The following is a 27788-nucleotide window of genomic DNA, read 5'->3' as shown; positions in this document are numbered from 1 at the left end:
TATTTGGGAAGTTCCTGGTGGAACGGGACTCCTTTCAACAAATGAGGACTCTGCATCTACCATCTCAGGGAGTCTGTCTGATGAAGAAGTATGGTGTCCTCCAAGTGGTTGGAGATCTGACACCACTGAACCTCTAATGCCTGCAGCAACGGTCTCATTTGCAGTCTGGCATTGGGAGCGATGAAGATGTAGGAGACCATCAAGCCGTGCAGAGAGGATACTTGTCTGGCCGTGGGATGAGGTGTGCAGAGGAGAGTGTGACATTTGCAGATGATGGAGAATAACCTCTCCTCCGAAGGACACACTCTTGCGTTTGCGGAGTCTAGAGTCGCAACTAGGGTATTGAATTCTCTGAGTTGAATTGAGAATGTACTTTTTGATTTAAAACTTGAATGCAGGATTTCAGGTGTGCCTGCAGAAGACTTGGAGACGCACTCTTGAGCAGCCAGTCGTCTAGGTATGGTAAGACTAAATTTTTTTGCTTTCGTAGAAAAGCCGCTACCACCACCATGCATTTTGAGACTGTGCGGAGGCTGACTTGAGCATGAAACGAAGGACTTAGTAATGGAAATGTTCCGACGCTACCTGGAACAGTAGACATTTCCGGTATTTTCGGGGAATCTGGATATGAAAGTAAGCGTTGTGAAGGTCTATGGAGCACATCCAATCTCCTTGATGAATCGGAGCAACAATTTGGTGTAGTGACAACATCCTGAATCTTTCTTTGAAGATAAGATAGAGTATAGGCCTGTACTCCTTGTTTGGGCCTTTCTTTAGGAAGCAACAGGCGAAATAGGTGAAAGTAGTACAGCTTTTACTAAAAGACATTGAGTGACGCTAAAAAATTCAACTTCAAAATATCAATTAATGATAACGTCAATAACTGACGAGCTCAATGCTCCAGGATCCTCACAGAAGGAGCCAGAAAAAAGAACTGACCTGTGAGGCATGACGGGAGCCTGGGGGTCTTAAAGGCAAGGCCCAGTTTTAATCTGTTGTGTTTCCATATGCAGCCTCTGGGCTAACTACCTATTACCTTAACTTTTCCCATGAAAATAAAGGCTATGTTTAAACAAGTGAAGAGTATACGTTTCTATGTCCGAGAAATATTGAATAGATATGTATTTTAAATTAAAAATACAATGCAATTTTGGCATCTTTGGTGGAGATATATATATATATATATATATATATATAAATTTTAAACTTCTGTCTCTCTCATACACACATATAACAGGGGGAAAATATATGATAGTGATCAAGGATACTGTGTTATCCGAAACACGTCTGACAAGCTGAACTTCAATAAAGATCTGCTTTTGCCACGAGAATTTGGTGTCCGTATCCCTCTCTTCGTACATTTGCCGGCTGGGTAGAGGGTAGAGGGTAGTCGATAGAGATATAGTAGAGTTGCCTGCTATAGGAAAGGACCACCATCAGGTAAGATTATGCCTTGATTTTATTGCAGGAAGCGATGCGGGGGACAACCAGACCTGCTATATATCATACAGCCCTCCCAACGCGTTTCGCGATGTCTCGCTTCTTCAGGGGCTCAGGCTCGAACATGGAGTCAGCGACAATGTTCTCGGCATCATCGTTCTTGTCAAATACTCCGCCTCTTAAGGGCGTGGCCACCCCAGTGGCCTATGGTACTTATGGTGCGTTGGTATTCTCAAGTGAGCTGCCATTGAGTCCTGCTCATTAAAATAAAGTTTTAGCCAAGTGGATTGCAGTGTGCAGTTGTCTTAAACCGCACCAACTGCTTACTCCTCCAATACAGCACCCAACGTCCTTCCAAGGCACGCGGTTGGCGTACCTCCAGGACTGCTGAAACAGCAGCAGCCGGTCACTTTCCCGCGGCTCAAGCAAGCCGCAAAATACAATCCAACAGAGTTGCCTGCTATAGGAAAGGACCACCATCCGGTAAGATTATGCCTTGATTTTATTGCAGGAAGCGATGCGGGGGACAACCAGACCTGCTATATATCACACAGCCCTCCCAACCCGTTTAGCGATGTCTCGCTTCTTCAGGGGCTCAGGCTCGAACATGGAGCCAGCGGCAATGTTCTCGTATCATCGTGGTTTTCAAATACTCCGCCTCTTAAGGGTGCAGCCACCCCAGTGGCCTATGGTACTTGTGGTGCGTTGGTATTCTCAAGTGAGCTGCAGTTGAGTCCTGCTCATTAAAATAAAGTTTTATCCAAGTGGATTGCGGTGTGCAGTTGTCTTAAACTGCTTACTCCTCCAATACAGCACCCAACATCCTTCCAAGGTTCGAGCCTGAGACCCTGAAGAAGCGAGACATCGCAAAACGCGTTGGGAGGGGTGTGTGATATATAGCGGGTCTGGTTATCCCCCGCATCGCTTCTTGCAATAAAATCAAGGCATAATCGTACCTGATGGTGGTCCTTTCCTATAGCAGGCAACTCTGTTGGAATATGGAATATGCTACTTACCAGTATGCATCTGTTCTTGGCATGTAGAGCTGCAGATCTACACACTTGTGCATAGATCGCCATCTGGTGTTGGGCCCGGATGTTTGCAGTTGTTTTTCCTCCTTTGGATCGTATTGCGCATGGGCTTCGGCTCCATCCCCAGATTGTTTTTCGCCAGCAGGGAAATGATGGAGCGTAGTAATAAACAGTGAAGATGCCCATGTGTGTTGTATCTAAATAAGATAAACTGGAACAGATAAGGGTAGTCGGGGAGACGGGTGGGCGTGTGTAGATCTGCAGCTCTACATGCCAAGAACAGATGCATACTGGTAAGTAGCATATTCCATTCGAGGCATATGAGCTGCAGATTACACACTTGTGCGTAGATTATATAGCAGTACCCACCCTTAGCGGCGACCACCCGTATCTGTTGCAGTGGTTTGAAATAATGTTTTGAGTACAGCCTGGCCCACACTAGCCTGTTGCTTAGTTTGCACATCTACACAATAGTGTTTAGTGAAAGTGTGCGGTGTTGACCATGTAGCTGCTCTGCAGATATCATCTAATGGGATGTTCCCTAAAAATGCCATTGAAGCCCCTATTTTGCGTGTAGAGTGGGCTTTAGGGGGAACAGATAGCGTTCGTTTTGCTTTGTGGTAGCAAATCTGAATGCATTTGACAATCCACCTAGCTATTCCCGACTTGGAGATGGGGTTGCCCTAGTGTGGTGGAGAGAAAGAGACAAACAGCTGTTTGGTCTTGCGGAAAGGTTGTGTTCTCTGTATGTAGTAGAGTAAGGCTCTTGACATCTAGTGTGTGAAGAGCTCTTTCTGCAACGGTTTGTGGTTGCGAGAAGAAAACTGGTAGTTCTACCGCTTGGTTTATGTGAAAGGGAGAAATGACTTTAGGGAGGAATTTTGGGTTGGTACGGAGAACAACCTTGTTATGGTGCATTTGCAGAAAAGGTTCTTGAATGGTAAGTGCTTTTATTTCACTGACCCTTCTGAGGGAAGTGATGGCTACAAGAAAAGTGGTTTTCCATGTTAGGAATTGGAGTTCACATTTGTGCAGAGGTTCGAAGGGAGGCCCCATTAGCCTGGTGAGAACAATGTTTAGGTTCCACACAGGTGAGGGTGGCAGTCTAGGTGGAATTATCCTTTTAAGGCCTTCCATGAAGGCTTTAATGGCAGGTACTCTAAAAAGTGATAGATGTTGCCTGTTTTGTAGATTAGCTGCTATGGCTGTAAGGTGCAGTCTAATAGACGTATAGGCTAGATTGCATCTTTGCAGGTGAAGTAAATAGCCTATGATGTGTTGAATGGACACATCTAGGGGATTGATGGTATTGTTGTGACAGTAGACAAAACGTTTCCACTTGGTGGCGTAGCACGCTCTAGTGGTGGGTCGCCTAGCTTCTTTGATGACGTTCATACAGTCAGGGGGAAGATTGCGATAACCGAATTCTAGGATTTTAGGAGCCAGATCGCTAGGTTGAGCTGAGCTGGGTCCGGGTGTCTGATGGTTCTGGGTTAGGAGGTGTGGCGAGAGGTGTAACTTTTGGTGCGGTACTACCGATAATTCCAGCAGTGTGGTGTACCACGGTTGTCTGGCCCAAGTTGGAGCTACTAGTATGAGAGTGAGGGAGTGTTGTAGTTTGCGCACCACTAATGGAATGAGTGGGAGAGGTGGAAAAGCGTACGCAAATTTGCCTGACCAGTTCATCCATATCGCATTGCCTTTGGACAATGGGTGTGGATATCTGGTGGCGAAGCTTGGGCATTTGGCGTTTTCGTGGGTGGCAAAGAGGTCTATTTGTGGATGCTTCCACAGTTGAATGTACGGGTGAAGAACTTGTGGATGTAGTTCCCACTCGTGGATCTGTTGTGCCTGTCTGCTGAGTAGATCGACCATAGTGTTTTGGACTCCTGGGACATGTTGGGCCAGGAGAAAGATTTTCTGGGGTATGGCCCATCTCCATATACTCTGCGCTAGCTGAGAGAGCTGTGGATAGTGTTCGCCGCCTTGTTTTTGAATGTAGTACATGGCTGTCATGTTGTCTGTGCGGACTAGGACTGCCTTGCCTGAAATCTGTGTCTGGAAGGATTTCAGGGCTAAGAATATTGCTAGTAGCTCCAGATGGTTGATGTGGAGTAACTTTTGTTGAGGTGTCCATCTGCCCTGCATTGTGGGATGTAACAGGTGAGCTCCCCAGCCGGAGAGCGATGCGTCCGTTGTCAGCATTATCTGAGGAGCCGGGTCCAGGAACGGTCGCTCTTTGGAAAGATTTTTGGTGGTCCAACACTGAAGAGAGCGATGGGTACGACCATCTACCAACACCAGATCTGATCTTGGGCCTGGTTCCATTGGCGCGCTAAGCACTCTTGGAGAGGACGCATCTGGAATCTTGCGTGAGGTACTATGAATATGCAAGAGGCCATCATCCCGATTAGTTGCATAAACACTCGAGCTGGAAGGGAGTGTTGTGCTATAAATTTTGCGCATAGAGCCTGAATGCTTGTGATCCTGGCCGGACTGGGGTAGGCTAGCGCTTTCGAAGTGTCTATAGTGGCACCAAGGTATTGTTTTATGTGGAACGGTTGCAGATGGGACTTTGCGAGGTTTACTGTGAAGCCCAGTTGGTGAAGTAGTTGGATCGTGGCATGCGTGTGTTGTACACACTGTATGAGCTGGCTTTTATTAGCCAGTCGTCTAGGTATGGGAAGACATGGATGTGTTGTCCCCTGAGGTGTGCTGCCACGACTGCTAGGAACTTGGTGAATACCTGTGGTGCTGTTGTGACTCCGAATGGGCGTACCTTGAATTGGTAGTGTTGGTTGTCCACTACGAATCTGGGGAAGTTCCTGTGAGCGTGGTGTACAGGAATGTGGAAGTAAGCGTCCTTTAGGTCTAAAGTGGCCAGGAAGTAGTTGTTAGAGAGCAGGGGTAAGTACCTGTTGAAGTGTTACCATGTGAAAATGGTCCGAGTGTATGTATGCGTTTAGGGGCCGGAGGTCTAGGATGGGCCATAGAGTCTCGTCCCTTTTTGGTATAAGAAAATATAGGGAGTAAACCCCCAAATTTCGTTGGTTGGCAGGAACGTGTTCTATCGCCCCTTTTTGTAGGAGGGAGATTACCTCCTGCTTTAGTAATGCTAGATGTTCCTGTGACATTGGGCGTTGTCTGGGTGGAATGTTTGGGGGGGGTAGACATTAGCTCTAGGCAGTAGCCTGACCTAATTATTTGTGTCACCCATTTGTCCAAGGTGATGGTAGCCCAGACATGTAGGAACTTTTGGAGTCTGCCCCCGACCGGAGTGGGATGGTCTGGGGGAGTGGAGGGAAGTCATTGGGCAGGTGTGGGGGCAGAGCGGGCGGTGTTTGTTTTGCCTCTGCCTTTATTATTGTTGCCCCTGTAGCCGCCTCTTTGGTAACCCCTTGTGAAGGTGGATTGGGAAGGAGCTTTGTATGACGTGGAAGCGGTATCAGAGGATTAGCCTCTGGATGTGCTCCGAAAGGAGGAACGGCGAAAGGAACGCCTGGGAGGGTGTGATTGTAAGGCTCCCATAGATGTGTCCGTGTCGGTGTCTTTTTTCATTTTTTCTAGGGCCTCATCAACTTTTGGGCCCAACAGATGTTCCTGGTCAAATGGATGGTTCAGGATGGAAGCTTGCACTTCTGGTTTAAATCCTGAGATCCTGAGCCAGGCATGGCGGCGGCGGCGGACGCTAGTATTGATGGCCCTGGAGGCGGTGTCTGCTGCATCTAGGGCACAACGGATGGAGGTATTAGTGATGATTTTACCCTCCTGAATTAACTCGTTTGCCCTGTTTTTGTATTTGTCAGGGAGGTGTTGCATTATGGCTTCTAAATCGTCATAATGGGCCCTGTCATATCTAGCCAGTAACGCTTGTGTATTGGCGATACGCCTTATGTTGGCAGCTTGTGATGCAGTGCGCTTGCCGGATGCATCCAAGAGTTTTGACTCTTTGTCCAGTGGTGGTGCATCGCCTGACGTCTGGGAGTTGGCCCTCTTCCGTGCTGTGGATACTACCAGGGAATCTAGGGGTGCTGGCCCTCTGATGTAGGAGGAATCTGTAGGGGCGGCTTTGTATTTTTTGTCAATGCGCGGGATAATAACCCTGGCTCTGACTGGGTCTTTAAAGACCTCTGGCGCATGTTTTACAACTCCTTTGAGCATGGGCAGTATGGAGGTGGCGCTATGCGTGGTGTCGAAAGTATCGAGGAGGAAATCCTCCTCCACGGGGTTGGTATGGAGATCTACCCCGTGATAGTGTGCCGCCCTGTGGAGTAAATGGTTGAACCCCAATGATTCTTCAGGTGGGGATGGTCTCGAGGGATAGAGATCCTCTTGTGGGACGTTAGGGATGTCGGGGTGGTTATAATCGTCCCATGGGTCTGGGGAGCCTGTGGGAGTGGGGTCTCCTGTAGGTAAATCATGGGGCACGTCCACCATGTCATCATATGTATCGTCATGATCATCATCATCATCATCATCATCATCATCCGGAGGGGGTGTTGGGGAATGATGAGGAGGGGGTGGAGAAGTTGGAGGGGGAGAAGGTGGAAGGGGTGGGGAAGGCATTCTGAAAGGTGATGTAGCAGAGTCCTTCCTCTTTGGATGTGGAGCTGGGGTAGGTTTTTCTAGCTGTCTCTTTTTGATACTGAGCATCAAATGTCCGGTTTTGGGATCCTTGGTCAATGTCTTTTGTAAGGGATCTGGTGTAAATTGTTTTTCTGAAGGTGTTTTATCCGTCGGGGCCGTTGGTTTTCTTGCTTTAATGTCCTGTTTGGATGTATGCGGCTTGGAAATGGCTTTTTGTTTGGTCGGTGCCGAGATGTGTTTCGGCTTCGAGATCTCGGTGCCGGTGGCTTTGTGTACTTTTGTTGGTTCCGAAGATGGAGTCGGTACCGAGGAGGTGAAAGTGGGTTTCGGCACCAAGTGTTTCGGTATGGGGCTCGGTGCGGAAGAGGAGGCCATTTTCTTTTTCGGTGTCGGTGCGGAGGAGTGCTTGTCGGCACCGACGGTGGGCTGGCTCGATCCCGAGCCGCCGCTGGGCTGGCTCGATCCCGAGCCGCCGAAAGGCTTAATCGGCTTCTTCACCGGTCCCGAAGGTGCAGTGTGGGAAGCAGTGTCTTTGGTCTTACCTAGGCCCGGAGGCGAAGGCTTGACCGAAGCTTTTTTCGGTGCCGGAGAGGGTGTGGGAGGGGGCAAATTGGTACTCACGACCCTCTGTGCCGGAGTGATGTCCTCCACATCTGAATCGTCGGCTTCGGAGGCGCTGACGAGGCCCTCGTCGGTGTGGTGCTCTTCCGGAGCGTCAACGCCCTCTCCGAAGATGTCATCTGGAATCGCCGTCGACGAGTGCGCCATGGTCCTTCTTGCTCTTCGGTCCCGAATATTTTTCTAGGACCGGAAGGACTTGCACGCCGGGCAGTCTCGAGCCTCGTGTTCAGGGGAGAGGCAGAGATTACATACATGGAGATCGGTGTGGGGGAATTTGGAGCCACATCGAGGGCACTTCTTGAAGGGAGTCCTTTCCATGAGCCAGGACCGGAGCTTGGGTAGGCCCGAAGGCCGGTGTCGACGACTGGAAACGAAGGTGTTGATCAAAGAGAGCCCTGTCGAGTGTGGAGATCGCGATCGAAACAATACTGTGAGGATTGCGCGTCAATTGAACTGGAAACCTGTTCGGAACCGGAGCGCGAAGATCACATCCGAGCCCGATGGCGGAAAAAAAAGAAATCTGAGGATGGAGCCGAAGCCCATGCGCAATACGATCCAAAGGAGGAGTCACCGACCTCGTGACTTCCAAAGACTTTCCAAGAGGAAAAACAACTGCAAACATCCGGGCCCAACACCAGATGGCAATCTATGCACAAGTGTGTAATCTGCAGCTCATATGCCTCGAACATATATATATATATGCTGTGTGATATATAGCGGGTCTGGTTGTCCCCCGCATCGCTTCCTGCAATAAAATCAAGGCATAATCTTACCTGATGGTGGTCCTTTCCTATAGCAGGCAACTCTGTTGATATATAGATATATATATATATATATATATATATATATATATATATATATATATATCTCAGGCGCGCAACACCCATTGGACTCAAAGGGCTTCCCCCCCCAACCAGTCGTGTGTGGCGCCCGGGATGAGACAGCTTCCCGGGCACACACTCAGCCGCACCCGAGCACTTCACAGGTCTTTAAAAGACCATTTGCATGTTAATGAGGCCTTGCTGTTGCTTCACCCCTTCTAAGATCCCCTGCAGCTCCACTCTGCCTATCGCTTAAAGATTCAGCCCCCCCCCCGAAATTTGGCTCTAGTTGCGCCTCTGATGTGTGTATATATATTAACATTGCACTGAATTGAAATCTGTTTTTATTTATTAACAGAATCATGGACTGGATAGGACCTAAACGTTTGGGCACTTGCCCGAGATTTCTTTGCAAATGGACAGTGTGACCGACATGATGAAAAATTGATATGTTGATTCATAGTAATAAGTGATTGATATTTAAATTGTTTGTTATCCAGAGAGCATATCAGGAAACCGCAATTATTAGTGGGAATTAAATTGAAGGCGACACAATGTCATTGTAATCATGTGAAACTAAGAATAATTCTTCCCAATGAATCAACATCTAGAGCATGTACAGAGTTTTTAACATATATAATATGATATTTTTTAAATACTATATATGTAAATCTATTAGTGATTTTAACTAATGGAGTAAGGGAGGAGAAAAAAAAGTCGGTCTAATGTATAGTGATGATGGTGTTTCACTTATGTAGTCTGTTCACTATATCGATTTGACAAACCTGTCATGTGACCTTCACTATGTGTTTAAAAACGGTGTTCTTTTAGTGACTTCCCAGTGTGGAAAAGGCAAGTGTGCCGAAACGCGTCAAGCAAAGAAAATAAACTGAAGCTGGATGGTAAAGCTCACCCAAGTGTCGGAGTTCGGAAGTGAAATTGGAGGATATATATATATATATATATATATATATATATATATATATATATATATATATATATATGCATCGCTATAGCAGGCAACTCTGTTGGAATATATATAAATGTTTTTTTTTGTTTTGTTGAGTATTTCCACCCTCAAATACTGGGTCACAAATTTTTAAATCTCAGTTTTGTTAGGGAAGTAATGGCAACTAGTCATCACCTATATGGCAAAGACCCAGTCGCCTCTAGGTACCGGCCTATTCTTAAAACATACAACGGGTAAACTTTGAACGACAGAACTAAGAGCAAGAAATGAAAACAACTACCAAATAGAGTTTTAGGGACCAGGACACAGATTCGGTAAGAATCCCGATAAAAATGCGGGGAGACGGGGTGTGAAGGATAACAGGGTTTAAAGGGGGATCAAGTTTAAATAAAAAAATAACCAGGCAGTTGAGGAACTACAGGGAGAGCAAAGGGCAGGGGAACAAAGAGGACAAAACAACTTTTTATTTTTTATTTTTTTATTTACAAACAGGGTGACTGAATCCTTGTAGAGCATGTTGGGATGTTAAAGATGTGGGAAATGGACAGGAGGTAACATAGGAAAAGGGTTGGTACTAATGTCCACCTTCAATGTTGTTATAAAGGCAATGGATTATTGAAAATAAATGTAATTTGTCATCCTGCTAACTGTGTCAGTTTCGTTATTGAATAAGAAAAGGGAATTTTAATTTGAATCTTTCTCAGCTGATTAATTACTTTTCCTCGGTCTAATACTGCACATCCCTACTCCCATGGGGACATTAAATCATATCACCTAATCTCTCCCAATTTCCTCCAATACAAGGGACAGTCTTTTACTTAAGTTTTTTCTTTTACCAAGGGGAACTCAATCACTCTTTCCCCCCTCTTTTCCCCCCTTTTCAAGAGGTCACATGTCCAAAAAGAGTGAGGAAACCTCTGAAGCAGAAAGCAGAGCATCAGGTATCCTTCCTAACATCAAGCTGCCTTTCCCCTTATAGCCGGTCTGTGGTCTTTATATAGTTCCTGAAAAGGATAGCCCTATCCTTCTTTAGGATGTCCGGATTTGTTACAGGCTACAGAAGAGAGAATCCATACCCTACTAGTTCTAATGGCTTTTCTATTGAAACCACAAGGTCCCTTCTTTCTGAAAGTCCACCCAACCCTTTTAAAATCTGTATCCTCCTCATTCCTCCTTTCTTAATGGTTGGCTCCTTTTCCATATGGTCTTACAGATTACAGTAGTAGGTACAATCCTCTGCTGCCAACAGATGTGTATGCACTCTTCACTGTGATCGCATCTCCTGGCAATAAGAATTCCAAGTTTGGTGAGTAACTTTTATTAACATCCTGAGTTTTGTTACTCATTGCATCCTTCTTTCTCTCTTTTCACTGACATCAACTGGTTAAAATCTGTGGGCATAACAATCATGACATCAATGTCAGATCTCTGAAGAAAGATGTTTGTAGAAACTGTGAGGTGTAACACCATGTGACTTCACTGATGATTTTAGAAATCAGTACACACTTCGGGAATGCCATGGACCTGGCTCTGGAGGAATGGGATAAGGCCTACACAGTTAACAAGAGAAATGAAAAACAATCCATCTGGTAAATAATACGATTTATGCTATGCTGCAAAGTGTAACGCCACCAAGTGCAACATCATGAGAGCTCACAAACAAAATTAGTCTGGATTGTATTTCAACAGTGTTCACTAGCAAAACAATTGTATTGCTTCTGCAGAGAGATGCACTCAAAGATTCCTTCATCAGAATACTATAATTAAAGGTAAGTCACTGTTTCTGATATTCATGAAGTCACAACAGAAGGGCACTCTTACCCTATTTACTTTAGTAATAAACATGTATGCCAGACGTGGGCTCCTGTTGCTGCGTTTCCTCTGGTTCAATTGAGTACATATACCTTTTATTCACTTACTTACTTTGGATTTCATATGACAGAGGAGACAACTGAGCCAGCTATGGTCTTCATGGATGTAGCCATGTATGTACAGATGTGATCATAATTATTAAATAGCAGGTTATGTAAATGGATTTAGGTTGTGCTTCCAAAATGGTATAAAATTCCTCAACAAGACTGGGAGTACATGCACTCTTCCGAATCAGCTCCTTTCTCACAGGTTGCACACAGTCATACACCAATCTGATCTGTGGCATTCCTCAAGGCTCCTCGCCCAACCCCATGCTCTTCAATGCCTAAATAGCCCTGCTAGCTAACATCTTGCGAGCTCACAAAATCAAAATCTCATACACCAACAATCACCCAGCTCATGCTCTCCCTTTCAGATGAAAACTCCAACATCAAGACTAAATTCATCAATCGCATGTCCGAAGGCGCAAACTGGATGAAGACCAGCTACTTAATCTCAACTCTGACAACACAGAAGTGGCTCTCGTTAGCAAAGATATTCCTCTCGTCTTTGGCCTTGTGGCCCCCAGAATTAGGACCTACACTCACTCTGTTGGACCAAGTCAGAAAGCACTGAGGCATTCAAGACTGAGGTCTGTTAAGGACTTTTGCTATAGCTGCTACTTGTACTTTTATGGGAGGAATTTGTGGGGCAGACAATGATTTAAACAGTAACATCTTGAAAGCTCTGTGCATGAAACAAAATCTTATTATATGGGATAAAGTACCCCTAACTGCATCTTGTTAGGATAGTGAGAGTTGTGAACATACAGAGGCACGAGAACACATTCAGAGTGCCTTTGGGAGGTGAAAGAACTCCAAGACACTTTGCAATACCCTTTTGAAAATGATCTGCAACATCCTTTACCACTACTGATTATTATTTGCAGTACATGCATGTCACGTGGCACCGGGGCGGCCTGTTAATTCTTCCCATTAAACAGATGCAGGAAGTCAGTTTTGTCATCACCACAGTAATGTGGCACTTATCCAACAAAATGGTCTACAGTAAACTAAGTCATAGGTATACTTGAAGCCTCTGTGAGATGCCATTTTGTGAGCCACAACCCTACTTTAACTTCTCGCCAAGAAATCTTTGATCTTAAAAGGAATGCCCTTGGCTTCCCGCAAAACAGATAGTACCTCGGGCCCAAATCGGCTCCCCAAAGGATCAATGTACCTTAGCCTTTGTTCCTACTCACCATAGATTACTATACCACATGACCTTTGCAACTCATCTGAAAGTGCTTCTTGACCCCTGAAAGCACCCAAACACATCCACTCCTCAGCACACAAACATTTCAACTCCTCTCAGCTCTAAGTCAGAGGTCCCTCTTAAGGTAAGCCAAGCTGTTGAGTGATGGAGTGTTAACAGCAGGGTGATCTGTAAAAACTGTCAGGGCGTTTTGCATTGAGAAAGTCTCAATTTTCCTCAAAGCAGAATACTTTTGTTTGAATGCTATTTGTGTGTAAACAACTGTTACCTGTATCATGTATTTAAGGGCACTGATTATGAAGATCATTATTAAACGGGACAAGATCTTTACAGCTGCTGAGATCGCATGGAGATAAAATCCTATCATTCTTTCATCTTGCCTACACTCCCAGAGAAAACGCTCTGAAATGATGAAAAGTGCTAGACTTAAGTTGCAAAAGATCCACCAGTTGACAGAGAAAAAAATACTGAGGCAGCAATGTTGAGCCATTTATAGTTCATCTGTAGTGACTCACAAAAGAAAGGTAAAATAAATGACCAATACGAAAACATTCCTGAATAACCAAGAGTTTAATAATGGATTCGTAATAATGCAGCGCTGGATGTACCAGCTTTCATAATTACTGATTAACAGTTAAAGCCATTTTAAACAAATGATGAGAACGTAGAATCCTGGGATATTTGTTGACGTGTTGGTCTTAATGCACTAGAAAGCACCTGGACAGTCAAGAAAGCAAATTGTTAAGACTGTCCAATCTCATAGTACTACGGTACTGAAAAAATGAGCTCACAAAAAGTGAGTACTATACTCAGACAGGAATAAAGTTAGTACAATGAGATACAGAAAGCTTTCGTACCTTGTGCTAGAAGAAGAGCAACCATTTCTTCATGTCCTTCTCGAGCAGCCTCCATCAAAGGTGTATAGCCTTCATCATTAACCTCTTCTAGATTTGCTCCTCTTTCTATGAGCAGGGCTGCCAATTCTACATGCCCACCACAGGCAGCCAAGGTAAGTGGAGATTCAAAGGAATCTGCGGGCATATTGACCTGGGCACCACTATCCAAAAGCAACCGGGCTACTTCAACATGCCCATCCTAGGTATTTTCAATAATAATAATGCAAATAACAAAAAAAAACAACTGCGTTAATTCATATACATGATCAATGAAAAACATTCATTTTAATTTGGCATGTTACTTTAAAATTATTAATGAAAGATCTTCATCAAGAAAGAACAAAAATTATTTACGCTGTACCATTTTTTGAAATCTGCACTTAACATCACCATTAAGCATCAACTATGGTTCAGGTCTATTAAGGAGCACTCACGGTGCTCCTACATTTGAAATCTGTACTTCAATTATAAATTACCTGAAATGGGTATGTCTTTTATGATGCTCTTGGTTTACACAATCAGCAACAAGACATTATCCAAGAACCGAGAATATAACGGTCTATCTCGGAAGGAGCTGGAGGAAGTGAATGCATACGTTTTGGTCTTCTACAACGTAGTTGGGAAACAGAATGCTTAACCTCAATGCAGGAGGAAAATAGTTTGGGAGAAGATTACGTACATTTCATGATTACATTTGTAAGTCATGGGGAGATTAAATGATTTGTCCGTATGGTTCAATTTGAGGTCTTGTGCACAAGTAGGGAGAAGAAAATAAGTTACTTTCCTGTAACTGCAGTTATCCAGTATATGTATCCTTCATAGACTCACATGCTTGAAACATTCCCGTCATCAAAGTGAGAGCCCCACAGTATCATAATCAAACAGTAGTAAACAAACGATTATAGGCTATAATGACAGTAGGCCATGAGTTTACTAGCCTATCTAAATCCTTTTTTAAAAAGGACCAACCTTCAACTATAACCAATCAGCTGCTAGCACCCTCTGGAACTGTAGTATGGACGGTGGGTTCATTGTCCACATTGGTAAGTTAGCATGAGCTTCGGTGTCATGAGGCTGCTTTTGCGCACGACACTACACGCCTTTATTTTGCAAGACTTTGTTCGTGCCCTTTTCACATGAGAACTGTCTGCTTTTCGCGTTCTCTGCTGTGCTCTGAGGTTTAGTCTGCATACGATGTACAAGGTCGAAAAACAGTGCCCCTTGTTATTCTGTTCCCTGTCAGTCCCTCGCACCTAGACATAACATGACACACAGCTGCACTACTGAAAGTCGTGTGCTTTAATATTGCAAGCGAAGCATGTTCACGCACTTGGAGAGAGACCTTTCCAGAGAGAAGAGCTGTGCTCGTCCTCAGATGTAAACCTTTCATCTAGGCCTTAAGGTATGGGGTCTGCTGACAAAGCCCAGAGGTCGTCTTTTCTATGATAAACTATATGTTGGCACGGGGAGGGTGGTTAGGCACTGTAGCCATGTTCCACTGTCTTTATAAAATGATATCCCCGTTTGTATTCTATGAAATTGTGACAATGCGGACAATATTGTTTTTATGCCTTTTGCTGCTAGTAAAGGCACGTGTACTGTACCATAGAGCGAGTTAGTTAAAATAAACATTTTAAACTATATTGTGACTCTGAATACTCTTATTGTGGACAAGTATGAGTGAGTGAGCGAAAGAGTTGTCTCGATTCCACAATTCCTTGGAGAGTTGGGAGTGTAGTGTAATGGGTTGTCCAATCATTGGTAGCTTCGCTGTTAGTCGGAAAACGAACGAGACACTATTGCTAGTCTGGTTTGGGGCACCGAGGTGATAGGTTGGTACACTACTAACTACCGAGGTCCTGGTTTCCTGAGCATAGTTCTGCATATGTGCAGAATCCCTGTAACAGAACCTTCCCAATAGAGGCTGAGTCCCTCAGATTTTCCAGCACAAGTGGGAAAAATACCCAAGGCATAAGGGGAGACTCTACGGGGAGGAGGGAGTCTCGCATGTGAATCTATGAAAGATACCAACTATGAATAACTGCAGTTACAGGTAAGGAATATATTTTCTTAATCAGTATTGGGTTATCTTTCATAGATTCACATGCTTGAATCGGTATAGCAAGCAGTAGCAAGATTAATGTAAGTACCCTTAGTGGATTGTGGGTAACATTAATATACATTTGCAAGTAATGTCTTAAAAGGGTGTAAAGATAGAAAAACTCATCTACATATGTAAACATCTTCATTATGTACAATGAGATGCTAAGCATGTAACAGTAAACAAATGTTTTTTTGTTTTTAAATAAGCACATTTTAGAGCAAGGTTAAGTAATCACATATAAACATTAAGAATGTGTCACCTTTGAACATAAAGAAAATCACCTCTACTTAAAGAGGCTCACATTATTGGAATAGATGGCGCAATACCGCCTGGCCAATGGCTGCGTCACCACACTGCGTTGATTCCAGGGCATTAGTGCTGCCTGAACCTGTGGGAGCTCTTCAATGTGGCAGTATCACAAATCTCCTCCAGGGGAATGCCTGTAAACAGAGCAGCAGAAGTGGCGATTGCTTTCGTAGAATGGGGTTTAGCTTTCTTCGCCAAAGGTTTGGCAAAATTTAATTGTCGCTGAGATCCATCTTGCGATGGTTGGTTTTGTTTCCGCTGAGCATCAGCAAACTTGACTACAGGCTACAAATAACTAGTCAGTTTTGCGTATGTTCTTAGTTCTCGGCAAATAAAATTTGAGGCATCATTTTCTGTCCTAAGTGTGAAGAGCCTGTTCAGCCAGTGTGGCAGAGTTAGGGAAAAATGTCCAAAAAATGACAGGCTCGTTGAAGTGAAACTGAGAAGGAACCTTTGGGATGAACTTCAGGTTTGTTCTAAGAAGCAAAAACACATCCGTGAAGCAAATAAAGGGTTCTTGAGTGGTAAAGTCCTGTATCCCAAGGACCCTTCAGGTAGATGTGAGCGCAAGGAGAAGAGCTAATTTCCATGTGAGAAACTTTAATTCAGCCTGATCTGTGAAAGAACCACATTTAGATGCCATTCCAGGGGAGGAGGACGCACCAGAGGGAAAGTTCTGAAGAGTCCGTTCATGAATTGCTTTACGAGCCTTGTGGAACAGAGATAATGTCTGAAGATAGTCTGTACCTTGAGATTGCCGCAAGTTGAATTTTCACCGATGCATATACCAGGTCTGACTTCGCCAGGGAGAGAAGGAGACACGTGGAATGGGTGTAAATTATTTTACTGACGCCACCGACAGAATATCCTCAACCTTGACCTACAAGTCTTGTTGGTACCTTCCTCTTTACATTTGGAGAGAATATCCTTGCATTTTGCGTGATTCTCAGATTCCGACGTTCGTAGTACTCAGGAGCAATTAACCTTCCGGAATGATTGCTTTCAGTGGAATTTGTTGATTTTCCCGAGATCTAGGATCAGTTTCCATTCCCATGATTTCTTTAAGATGAGGGAAAAAAGGGAGTAGAATCGTTTTTCCCTCTGCGCTGTTGGACCTTCTCTATTGCCCCTTTTAAGAGCATTAAGAGATCATCATTCTGCAATAAGTGAAGATGAGGGGGAGAGGCTCCCTTTGGCAGAGCAGTTGGTGGACTTTCAGTAAACTCAAGGGTATGGCCATAGGTGAGAAGGTCCAATACCCATCTGTCTGAGGTGATTGCTTGCCAATGCGGGAGGTAATGGGATATTATCGTACCAACTGGATGAGATGTCACCTGGAGAAGGTCACTGTTTGCAACCGGTGTCACGGCTCTGAGGAATCGGTCGCCTGCAAAGCCCTTGCTTAGATAAACCAGCTGTAGAGGATTGTCGATAGGACTGTTGGTATGCTGTCCTGTACTGTTGATAGTATGACTTGTATAGTTGTGTGTGGTGGTATCCACCCCTATAAGAGGATAAACCACTCCCTGCGCCCCTCTGAAAGGTACCTCACGGTATTGGAGAGTGCCTAGAGATTTCGCAGTATTGTCGTCTTTTTTTATTGGCAAGGAGAGAATCGTGGATGTGCTTGCCAAATAGCAGGTCACCGTCATAAGCCATGTCCCGTATTTTTGACTGGACCTCAGGACGAAATGAGGTCGCCTTTAGCCATCCCTGGTGTTGTAAAAAAGCTGCGCTGGCTAGCTGATGGAAGCCTGTGGAGGTGATGTCCAAGGCACTGGCTATAATTTCAGACAATGTCCACTCACCCTCCAGCAAGGTTTTCCTAGCTTCCATTCGTTTGTCCTCAGGAATATGATATCCCAGATATCAGACCACATCTGGCGGTCATAGCAGCCTAGAATGGCAAGGGAGTTGGCCGCCGGCACCGTTATTGCAGACATAGTCAAAACCCTTTTTCTGATGTTCTCTAGACGGTGTCCCTGCTTATCAAGTGGTGTGGAAATAGGAATAGACTAGTTTTTCGATCTCCGTTGCACCGTCTGGGAGATCACAGTCAGGCCTGGGGTGTCCTGTCAAGCATGACGGTGAGTCCTCAAGCGGCGCTCTGTACTTCTTGTCTATATGTGAAAGGACAGTTTGTACAGTGGCTGCGTTTTTCATAATATTTATTCTCTCTTGCCAAATGAAGTCCACTACCAGTATAGAGCTTACCAATATCCTGGCCTACTCTTTGAAATAGTAGAGGAAGCAGTCCGAATGCTTCACCGACATTGGAAGGTGAAATCTGGTTGTGGATCTCCCCATAAGGTTATGAAAACCTTCGATATTCTCTGGAGGTGAATCGTTCTGGCGAGGTGGAGCTGGAGTTCGAATCCCATTCATCTAAAAGTTGTTGATCTTCCGGAATTTCACCCTCCTCTCTCCTCATCAGAGGAAGAAGGATCCTCTCTGGGTGGGACTGTTACATGGGACGCAGGTGTCATCCTAGGTGTAGCTGGCAGAGGAAGTCGTGGAGGGAAAGCAGGTGGTGGTGATCTAGCAGGCTGCTCTTCAGGGGGCTGAATACACAGAGCATGGCCCGGCGATCCTGAAACAAGGAAGCAGGAAGATGTGAAGTGTCCTACTTAGGTGCTTGGGTGGAGGGTCATAACAGTATCCTCGTGGCTCATAATACCTTGGAGGTGGAGGACAATACTGTTGAAAATATTGTCCTTCATCTTCCTCCTGGCATTTCACATTCAGCTCTGAAGGACTGTGAGCTGCGCCAAAGAGGCCACCGTCATCAGCCGACTCCTCAATGTCCAGAAGGCAGGTAGGAGGCAGGGTTGAGACCTTGCTAGGTGTTGTAACCTCAGAGAAGAGGGAGATCCTGGAGAACTTTCTCATCATTGAAGTAGGTGTCAATGGTACAGTCGCTGGAGGAATTACCATGGTCGACGTCGACGGGGCCATCGTTGATGGGATGGTTGTCAACTGAAGCATCGTCGGAACCATCGTCAACAGCAGTGACATAGACAGAACTTAGTGGATGTTTGAATCTTCGTCGACAAGATGGGCACGCCGATGGAACTTCAAAAGATGGTAGTGGTGGTGGTCGAACATCTTGGTTTGAATGGAGAGGTCTTCAATGGGGATTTTAAGCGGAATTATGCCTCATAAAAGGGTCGGTAGAGAAGGCACAAGGGCAGTCTGTCAGGTGTTGATGGACCAGGTAACGAGGTCTCTGAGGAGAAATGGTTTTGTTTCTCCTTTTTCTTGGTGCTGTGAGGTAGATGGTAAGTCTTGATAGGTTTTCTTGACTGCTCGGAAGCTCCTTCAAGAGATCTAGCCCTCTTGTGAGACCCAGCAGAGGAATCACTGTCCTCCTCAGAAGATGTTTTTTGAGACTTGGACTTCTGAAGTCATAGGAGTATGTTCCCTTCCCTGTCCCTCAAAGTTTTTGAGAAAAAAGTGTGGCAAATCTTGCACTCTTACCTCATGCTTGGGGTGGAGGCAGTCCTTATGTGGGTCATACACATGTGTTGCAGGGACGGAAAAGGCCTTTGCTATCAGACACATTGGAAATATCCAAGTTGAATAAAGCTTTTTAAATGAGAATACTGAGTAGAACCCATGGAGACTCCCTTCACATGTGACGTGTGGCGAAAATCTGAGGGACTTAGCCTCTCTTGGGAAGATTCCAGAGGGTGACAGCAACTGATTGGTGTAGAAGCTGGGTTTCTGTAGCAGTACCCCCCCCCCCCCCCCCCCCCCCCCAGATTTCTGATGCACTTTGACCTGGATGTGCCCGGGGTCCCTGCCAATCAGGCTCCCAGGGCCTGTGTTCTTTCCCAAAACCATACCTTTGTAGACCCAATTGGCACCTCTCTGGCCACATGCAAGTCCCTTGTAAAAGATACCAAGGGCACTGTGACCAGGGAAGGCCTCTAAGGGCTGCAGCCCTTATTGTGTCACCCTTAATGGTCCTGTACCTTAACACTCACTGTCCTTGCAGGCTGCGTGTTTTGGTGCAGAGAACAGTGAAGAGTTGACATGGCACACATACCTGCGAGCCATGCCTGCAACCCACTGCCTATGGTATAGGTAAGACACCCCTCTAGCTGGGTGCAATATACTACTGGTGAGGGTACCGTTGCATGAGCCCTGTACCCCTACAGTGTCTATGTCCATTCTTGGACATTGTCAGTGCAATAAAGCCATAAAGAGTATATGGTCTAGAAGTTTGTCATTACGAACTCCACAGCACCATAACGGCTTTACTGAATTCTGGGAAGTTTGTTAGCAAACGTCACAGCATAATAAACACTGATGCCAGTGTGGGATTTATTTTACAATACACTCAGAGGGCATCTGAGAGATGCCCCCTGAAAAATACAAACCTCTGGTGGGTTCCCCGACTGGTAAACACCAGCCTGCCACCACAAGACAGGTTTCTGGACCCTTGGGGTGGGAGCCTTCGCTCCCTGAGCCCAGAAACAAAGCCTTTCTTGGGTTGAGGTGGTCACACCTCCCCCAGTTCAGGAAGAGCCATCCGTGGCAGGGGGGGCTTCAAATGCCTTCCTGCCATTTAAACGCAACCCCAAGCCTCTCCTGCTATCAAGCACAGGCCCCCTTCCGGTCTCCCCTCTTTTTCGGTTGGAAGACAGATGGGAAAATTTAGAACAGCCCAGAAGGTGTGCCCACCTCTGCCAACCCCATCCTTTAGGTGGGGGAGGCGAGGTGAATTCCACTCTTCAGTGCCCGCCATCTTGCAGATGCAGACACTCTCCAATCAGTGTCAAGGATTGTGCCCACTCACCCACGTGGGGTGAGCACACCAAGGGTGTAGCCACCCTAAAGTCAGTAGCCCATTGGCAACTACCTCGATATCCCTCAGAAGCCCCTTAAATATAGTATTTAGGTGGCATCCCTGAACCCAGAAGGCCGATTCCCGCAACCTACGAAGAAGGACGAAAGAAGACGCCCAGCAGAGGATACTGCAGAAAAGAACTGACTTGGCCCCAGCCCTACAGGCCCGTCTGCAGTTTCCATAGACCATGTGCCAAAAGTCACCTTGTCCTGCAGCCAGCAACCTCTAGAACCCCTGGGAAGAATGACTGCCTTCAACAAAGACCGGATCTCCTGTGACCAGCAGCTCTGTTCAAAAGAAGCTCCAAAGCAAGACTCCGAGCCTGCTGAAGACAAAGAAATCAGACGCCTGGAATCACCACTGTACCAGTCACCTCTGGCCCAGGTCGAAGTAGCCTACCGGTCCCAGAGAGGTCCCTCAGCGTTCCAGAGCCAGAGTCCACCGTGGGTTGACCCCTCCAGGATTCCACGACGTCACCTGCAGCCTCTGCATGGTGACCCCCTCCACCTGCGAGTGACCCCGTAAGGTGAAATATGACCTCAAAAGGTACCCCTGCATCCGGCCACATTGCACCCTGGAGAAGAGGACCTGAGGTGGACCTATGAACCCAACCCCTCCAACTTCCTTGCCCAGCTGTTGGTTCCTCCCAGAAGACTTCCTGGATTGAGCCTGCAGCCAAAATCCAAAACCGGCAACTCCCATTGAAAACAACAGGGAACACAACGCCACAACAGCATCCTGCACCCGGCTGCCCCTGTGCTGCTGTGGGTGCTAACTTTAATCCCCTCTTTGCCCTGAGCTTAAGTCCAGGAGCTTTGCTCCCTCAACCTTGTGGCCTGCTTGTGAGTAGCCACCACCCGGAGGTCCCCTATCTCCCACTGGATGACAATGGGCCTCAGCACTCTGCACCCCCTGCCCTAGTGCCACTGAGGGTGCTTTGAAAGTGCATCCTTGACCCTGGGGGAACCCTTGCTCTAATCCCAGAAATTCAAGACCGTGTACTTACTTGTAAAACGATAACCCTATTCCTCCTTAGGATTGCATTGACTGTTTTCCTCTGAAAAACTTTTAAGTGTGGAGGGTGTTTTGTATGGGAACTTAAACTGCATTTCGAGAAAAACAGTTTTACTTACCTTTTATCAGTCACAACATACTTTAGATACAAAGTGGATTACAAAGAAAGGAGAAAAAAATAAGACTCCCTGTGCCATCAGATCACCATGTTTCATTGCATGAATGGCTTCACTTTGCTACGAATGATCCATCTTCTTTAAGTGTGCTTAAATGAAAACAGTTTAGGCTTTGATCTTTCATCATGGAGCACATTGTTACATAATCTTTGACAGCTTTAGAGTTTCTGGTAAAGCCAGCTTTATCTTCAGTCATCAATTTTACTAAATGCACAATTGATGTCAGTCTCACATGAAGTAGATTTCAATGTATCAAATGGTTTCAAAAGTACAATGTATCAAAAAGAAGAGGTCTGGACAAACTCCTGCATGATTACTTCGAAACATAGTCTCTGTTTTCTCTGGCCACTTTTAAAATAGCATTAGTGTTCCAGTAAACCTGAATCTTGGCCTCAAGTGGTCTTGGGTGGCCTTCGGGTGCTGGTCTTAAAAAGCACCACTTGAAATACTTTCCATTTCAATATTAGGGACATTTTCTCAAGAACAGAATGTCAATGCAAGATTCCAGTCGCCTGACCTCTCTAGTTTTGCCAACAAGCACAATATTCACATATCATTACACCTTGCTCTAGCTTTTTGATTTCCAAGTCTCCCTTTTATTTCTTAAAGCAACTTAGCATATCCTTCCAGTTCCTTGTCATATGCTTTCCTATATGTCTGACTCTTCCACTGACTAAATCCAAAAGCTTAATCACATCTAATATAAAGCAAAAATATGTTACCTGGCAAAAAAGTCCATAATTTCTCTTATTTTCAACACAGCCAACAATTCAGATTTAGTATGCCGCTTTACATTATCTTACTTGTGTCTGTAAACAGTTATGTTGGCCAGAATTGGTTGTTTACAGCTTTTGCAGTAGGCTGCTAGATTTAGCTGCGACAAACTACTTCCTGTGTCTTAGCAGAAAAAATTACAGGTCTTTGCCAGAGATTTCCCAGCCAAAATGTTTACTTTAAGTTTGATCCAGACTACAAATTTAGTTAAAGTACCTCGGAGGTTAGTCAAAACGCCAGCATCCAAGTGAAGTATTATCCCATTATGACAAAAAAAGCATGAAGCAAAAAGAAAACTTTCATTAACCTACCTTGCTTCTGTATATGGCAAAAGGACAGTATTTAATATTAAATCAATATATAACAGAAATCAAATTTACCATGCATGCTTCCATAAGAGCGGTGTGCATCTCATCGGTCTTGTGCTCCTGGTCAGCTCCAGCTTCCAATAAGAAACGAACCATGTCCAAGTGGCCTAAAACCAAACAAGTAATAAAAAATACACGTTATTCATCCAGTTGACTATTGTACTAATGACACAAAGAACTGCAGCATCACGATTTGTCCAGGACTGGTATGTAAAAACGGAAGCACAATTTTTCAGAAGTATAGAAATGGTTAACTGCACACCGTCTGGGTGTCACGGACCAAGCTCAGAAGACAACATATTGAACCTCTGCGGCCGTTGACATCACAATAGCTTTAAAGATCAAGGTGGGGTGAGAAGGGCTATTAAGGACTACTGCCCAATACAAGTATTGGTACAGTGAATAGTCTGTACTTCTTTGTAAGCTCACTTCCACCCATCCTCGAGACAAAAGGCAATATTTTCAGTAGGATCTACACCTTTTAGCTTGGGAGCAACAGGATTGAGGAGGTGCAGTCAAACATTTTCATCAAAGCCCGATTAACTGCATAGCTCTACTTGAGACAAGATTCATGGCACTGCGTTTGTAAAAAAAAAGGTGCAGCACGTCAAGTTTTATGTTGAAATTCAAAGCCCGCTCAACATCCAGGCAGTGGCAAACCCTCGCCACACACTAACAGAAATATATAGATAATACATGAGAAAAAAGCTGTTTAAAGAGGTAGTCTAGCAAACTCTTTGGGGTCCTTGGATAGGATTAGTGCATAAACTGAATATACATCTGCAGAGAAGAGAGAGAAACTTTCCTAGCCATTTTACAAAGTAAACTATCAGCCAAAAATGCCATGTAGTCAACTGATCGGTTGGATGTACTGATGATCCTGGGTTCAAATGACTCACGTGGTAAAAAAAATTATATTCAGTAAAGATTCTACATCATTTATGGCAAGAGCCACTGCTGATCCAACTCACTGAGCGATCCCTTCTGACAGGTACTTTTCTGAGATTGCGATAGGAAGGGCACTCAAGCGGATCTGCAGTTCACGGACTAGAAACAGGCAAACCAAAGATCACTTGCTGGATCTCAGTAATCCGGTATGTCAAATGTCAAGGTACTTATAGAGCGCACTGTCACCAGACGGCCACCTTGCGGTGTCGCCTTTGCGGTTTCCTGGCGCTGATACTCATACCGCTGTGGAACCCCTCCTGGCTTTCCCTGTGAAGTGTCCACTCCTGGGCACCCCCAGGGTGAAGCCAGGCATCCTTAGCGCTGTTGGGGCCGGTGTGGAGGCTAAGCAAGCTAATGCCCAGAGTTGCAGCATGGGGCCCGTGATTAGAATAGGCACCGAGGCGAGAATAGACAGGTCCGAGGAAATTGAGCCCGAACCCCGCCGAGGCGGGAATCGAACCCTGGTCCCTGGCCAGAACTCTGCTTCAGGGTCTGCCGCTCTAACCATTGAGCCACACTCCTCCAACTAACTTAGCATGGTAGCCTGAGTCCTACAGAAGGTATAGGTAATAGGGTGAACTTTACCTTTGTGACTGAAAGAGAGTGGGTTAAACATGTCAATCACTCATCTGAAGGGTTTCAGGAACGGCGGCCATAATCAGACAGTAGTCAAAGAATAGATTGGAAAAAGGTTACTTAACTGTACACTGTGGTTCTCCAGTATTGTTATCTTTTATAGATTCACATGCTTGAATCTTCCCCATAGTGGGAGTCCCACGGTAACAGTAATAACAGTAGTGCTAAAACATTAGCATTAACTCCATTGAAGACATTAGTATTTAGCAACCCATTTACATTGTTTTAAAACAGCCAAACTTCAGCTATCAGAGCAGAGAACCTGGAGTACCCATCCCCTGCAGAGCCATCAAACCCCAGATTTCGAGTTCTAGTGTAAACCAACAGAGGTAGCAAAAGGTGAAAATGAACAGGGAGGGTTGCATGTGAATCTATCAAAGATATCAATACTGGAGAACCACAGTGTACAGGCAAGTAACTTGTTTTTTCTCCAGTATTGTATCTTTTATAGATTTGCATGATTGAATCAGACTAGTTAGCAGTATACAAAAAAAAGCAGTGGCAGGTAACACAAACCATCCCACCATGAGACTCAACTGTAATACGAGTAGTAGTTGCATACCTTATGCAAAGAGTCACCAGAGAGCAGCCTGACCGACTGATACATCTACTTTACTCCAGCCACAGAGGCAGTAATGCTTAGCAATGTTCACCAATGTCGCTGCCCTGCAGATGTCAGGTAAATATACTTCTGCTAACAGGGCTGAGGAGGCTGCAACCTTCTGAGAGGAATGAGGCTGCAACCTTCTGAGAGGAATGAGGCAGCAACCTTCTGAGTCCTCACCTTTGCAGCTAGTCGACGCCCCACCTTTTCTTGGCAGAAGAGTGTAGCTGAGGAGACCCGGCCAGCAAAACTAGCCCACGTTAAGGCCTGTCCTATTCCATGAACAGAGAAAGAGCTGAGCAACAGAGTTGATTAACAGAAAGTCTTAGTTCTTTGCAAGTACAATTCCAAACAACACTTAATGTACAGCAAGTGCAATGCTCTCCCTGCCGTTGAAGCATTGGATAAGAATGAAGGCAGAATCGCTGGTTCGTTGAGGTGAAAATGTTTAAGGCACCTTGGAAAAGAATGAAAGGTTAGTGCACAGGACTACTCTGTCCTCCAGGAAATGGAGGTGAGGTTCTGCTATGGTGCAAGCTTGAATTTCGCTAATACATCTCGCAGATGTGATGGCTAAGAGAAAAGCCACCTTCCAAGAAAGGAATTTCAGATCGCACTTGTGAATAGGTTCAAATGGAGGCCTCATGAATTGCGCTAAAACAGTGCTGAGCTGCCAAAGCACTAGAGGAGACTTTATGGGTGGGTAAGCGCTGAAGAGATCTTTCAGAAATTCCGTAACAAGACTGTTGGACTACAACGAAAATTGCTCAGGTCACTGCCGTCTGGACCTGGAAATGGGTGTCAAGTGTACCTTTATGGATGAATGGGAAATGCCTGTTTTGGAAAGATGCAGGAGATAAGGTAGAACCTGATCAGGTGTTGAAGTAAAAGGATGATACAACTGAAGCACACCCTGCACAGAACCTCTTCCATTCCGCTGAGTAGCACTTGAGGGTATTAGTAGCTCGAGCTTTTTGAAGTATTGATTTGCATTCGCCATATATTGTAAGAGCTCCGAATTAAGCATGGTGATGAGCCAAGCCCTCAATTATAGAGTGCGAATCATTGGGTAAATCACTTGAACGTGTACATCAAGAGGAGATCCTCCGCTGGATGGGAGAGCACTCTGACAGGCAATACAGCTCGGTGTACCAGTATTGTCTGGCCCACGCCGGGGCTATAAAAATGAAGCGGCAGGTTCTGATTTCATTTTCTGTAGAATCCTTGGGAGGAGCGGGAACGGGGGAAATGCATCAGCGAACACTCATGAGAATTGGATGGCATTTTTTGTTGAGGGATGTAGCAAATAGATCTAAGGTTGCATAACCCCCAAGACTGGAAGACTCTTTGTACTTGCTTGTCGCTGAGCTCCCACTCATGACACTGTTTGGTGTCCAAGCTGAGAGATTTGGCCCACTTATTTTGTACTCCCAGAACATGCTACACTTTCAATGAGATGCCACTGGCTATCAGCCACTCCCATATTTGTTGTGCCTGGGCTGAGAGAACCTGAGATCTCGTCCCACCCTGTACGAGCAGATAGAACATGGTGGTGGTGTTGTCTGGCCTGTCGAGGACCGCATATCCCCGGAACCTTGGAAGGAAGGCTTGATGCCCACGAAACACAGCCTTCAGCTCTAGAATATTTGTGGCACGATGCTTCCTGGTTGGACCAGTTGCAGTAAATATCTAGATCCTGCAGGTGAGCTCCCCATCCTTTTATGGAGGCATCCAAAGTCATCACCATCTGTGGTGTTGTCTGGAGGAAGGAGAGGCCCTGAGAGATGCTGTGCTTTACCATCCACCAGGACATTGCAGAGGTCATATTTGAGGTTATGGAAATTATGTCCTCAAACGAGCCCCCAGATTGAGCTCACTGCGCATCGAACTGTTCCTGCAGAGGCCTCATGCGTAGGCAATTAACAAGATGCAGGATGACATCATCTCTAGCATAGCTTTGTATGCCCTTAGAGAAACTTACTTTTTTTTTTTAAGACAGTAGACGTGTTATCTTTTGTAGACGTGAAATCCTTTCTGCTGTGGAAAAGGCCCTGCAAGCTTTGTATCAAGGATTACTCCTAGAAAAACCAGCAACCTGGAAGGGATGATACATGAATTTGTCATTGAGGCGTAGCCCTAGGGATTGAAATAGTAGCTGACAGGCTTCTGTAGACTTCTTAGCTACCTGGAAGGATGAAGCTTTGATTAGGCAATCATCCAAATAAGGAAATACCTGGTGACCGGAAAGTCGGAGAAAAGCCGCCACCGGGGCCATGCACTTCATGAACACCCTGGATGCTGACTTTAACCTGAAGGGTAGCACCTCAAATTGATAATGGCACCCTGCCACTTCGTACCTGGGAAACCTGCAATACTTGGGAAGCATGGAGATTTGGAAATATGCATCAAGTAGATCGCGGGAGGAAAGATAGTCTCTGCCTCCATGAGAAGCAGGATCTCCTGGAGAGGAAACATCCTGAATCTTTGATTTTTTTTCTGAACTTTTTCAATAAC

The 27788-nt window shown here is 45.3% G+C and overlaps 1 protein-coding gene across 2 annotated transcripts in view; it reads right to left on the bottom strand.

Annotated features, from left to right (window-relative positions):
- ANKHD1 (ankyrin repeat and KH domain containing 1) overlaps window positions 1-27788 on the bottom strand; it is a 1109311-nt gene that overhangs the window by 809492 nt on the left and 272031 nt on the right. For both annotated transcript variants that reach the window (XM_085617924.1, XM_085617925.1), the window contains exons 7-8: window positions 23099-23193; window positions 13454-13691 (exon numbers count right to left, since the gene is read on the bottom strand). In XM_085617924.1, coding sequence (XP_085474050.1) covers window positions 13454-13691; window positions 23099-23193 — 333 coding nt within the window. The remainder of the gene's footprint in view (window positions 1-13453; window positions 13692-23098; window positions 23194-27788) is intronic.

Source organism: Triturus cristatus, chromosome 7 (genome assembly GCF_964204655.1).
Source record: "Triturus cristatus chromosome 7, aTriCri1.1, whole genome shotgun sequence".
NCBI classification, from domain to species: domain Eukaryota; kingdom Metazoa; phylum Chordata; class Amphibia; order Caudata; family Salamandridae; genus Triturus; species Triturus cristatus.
Note: the sequence above shows the minus strand (reverse complement) of the source record. Positions and strands in the feature narration are given on the sequence as shown.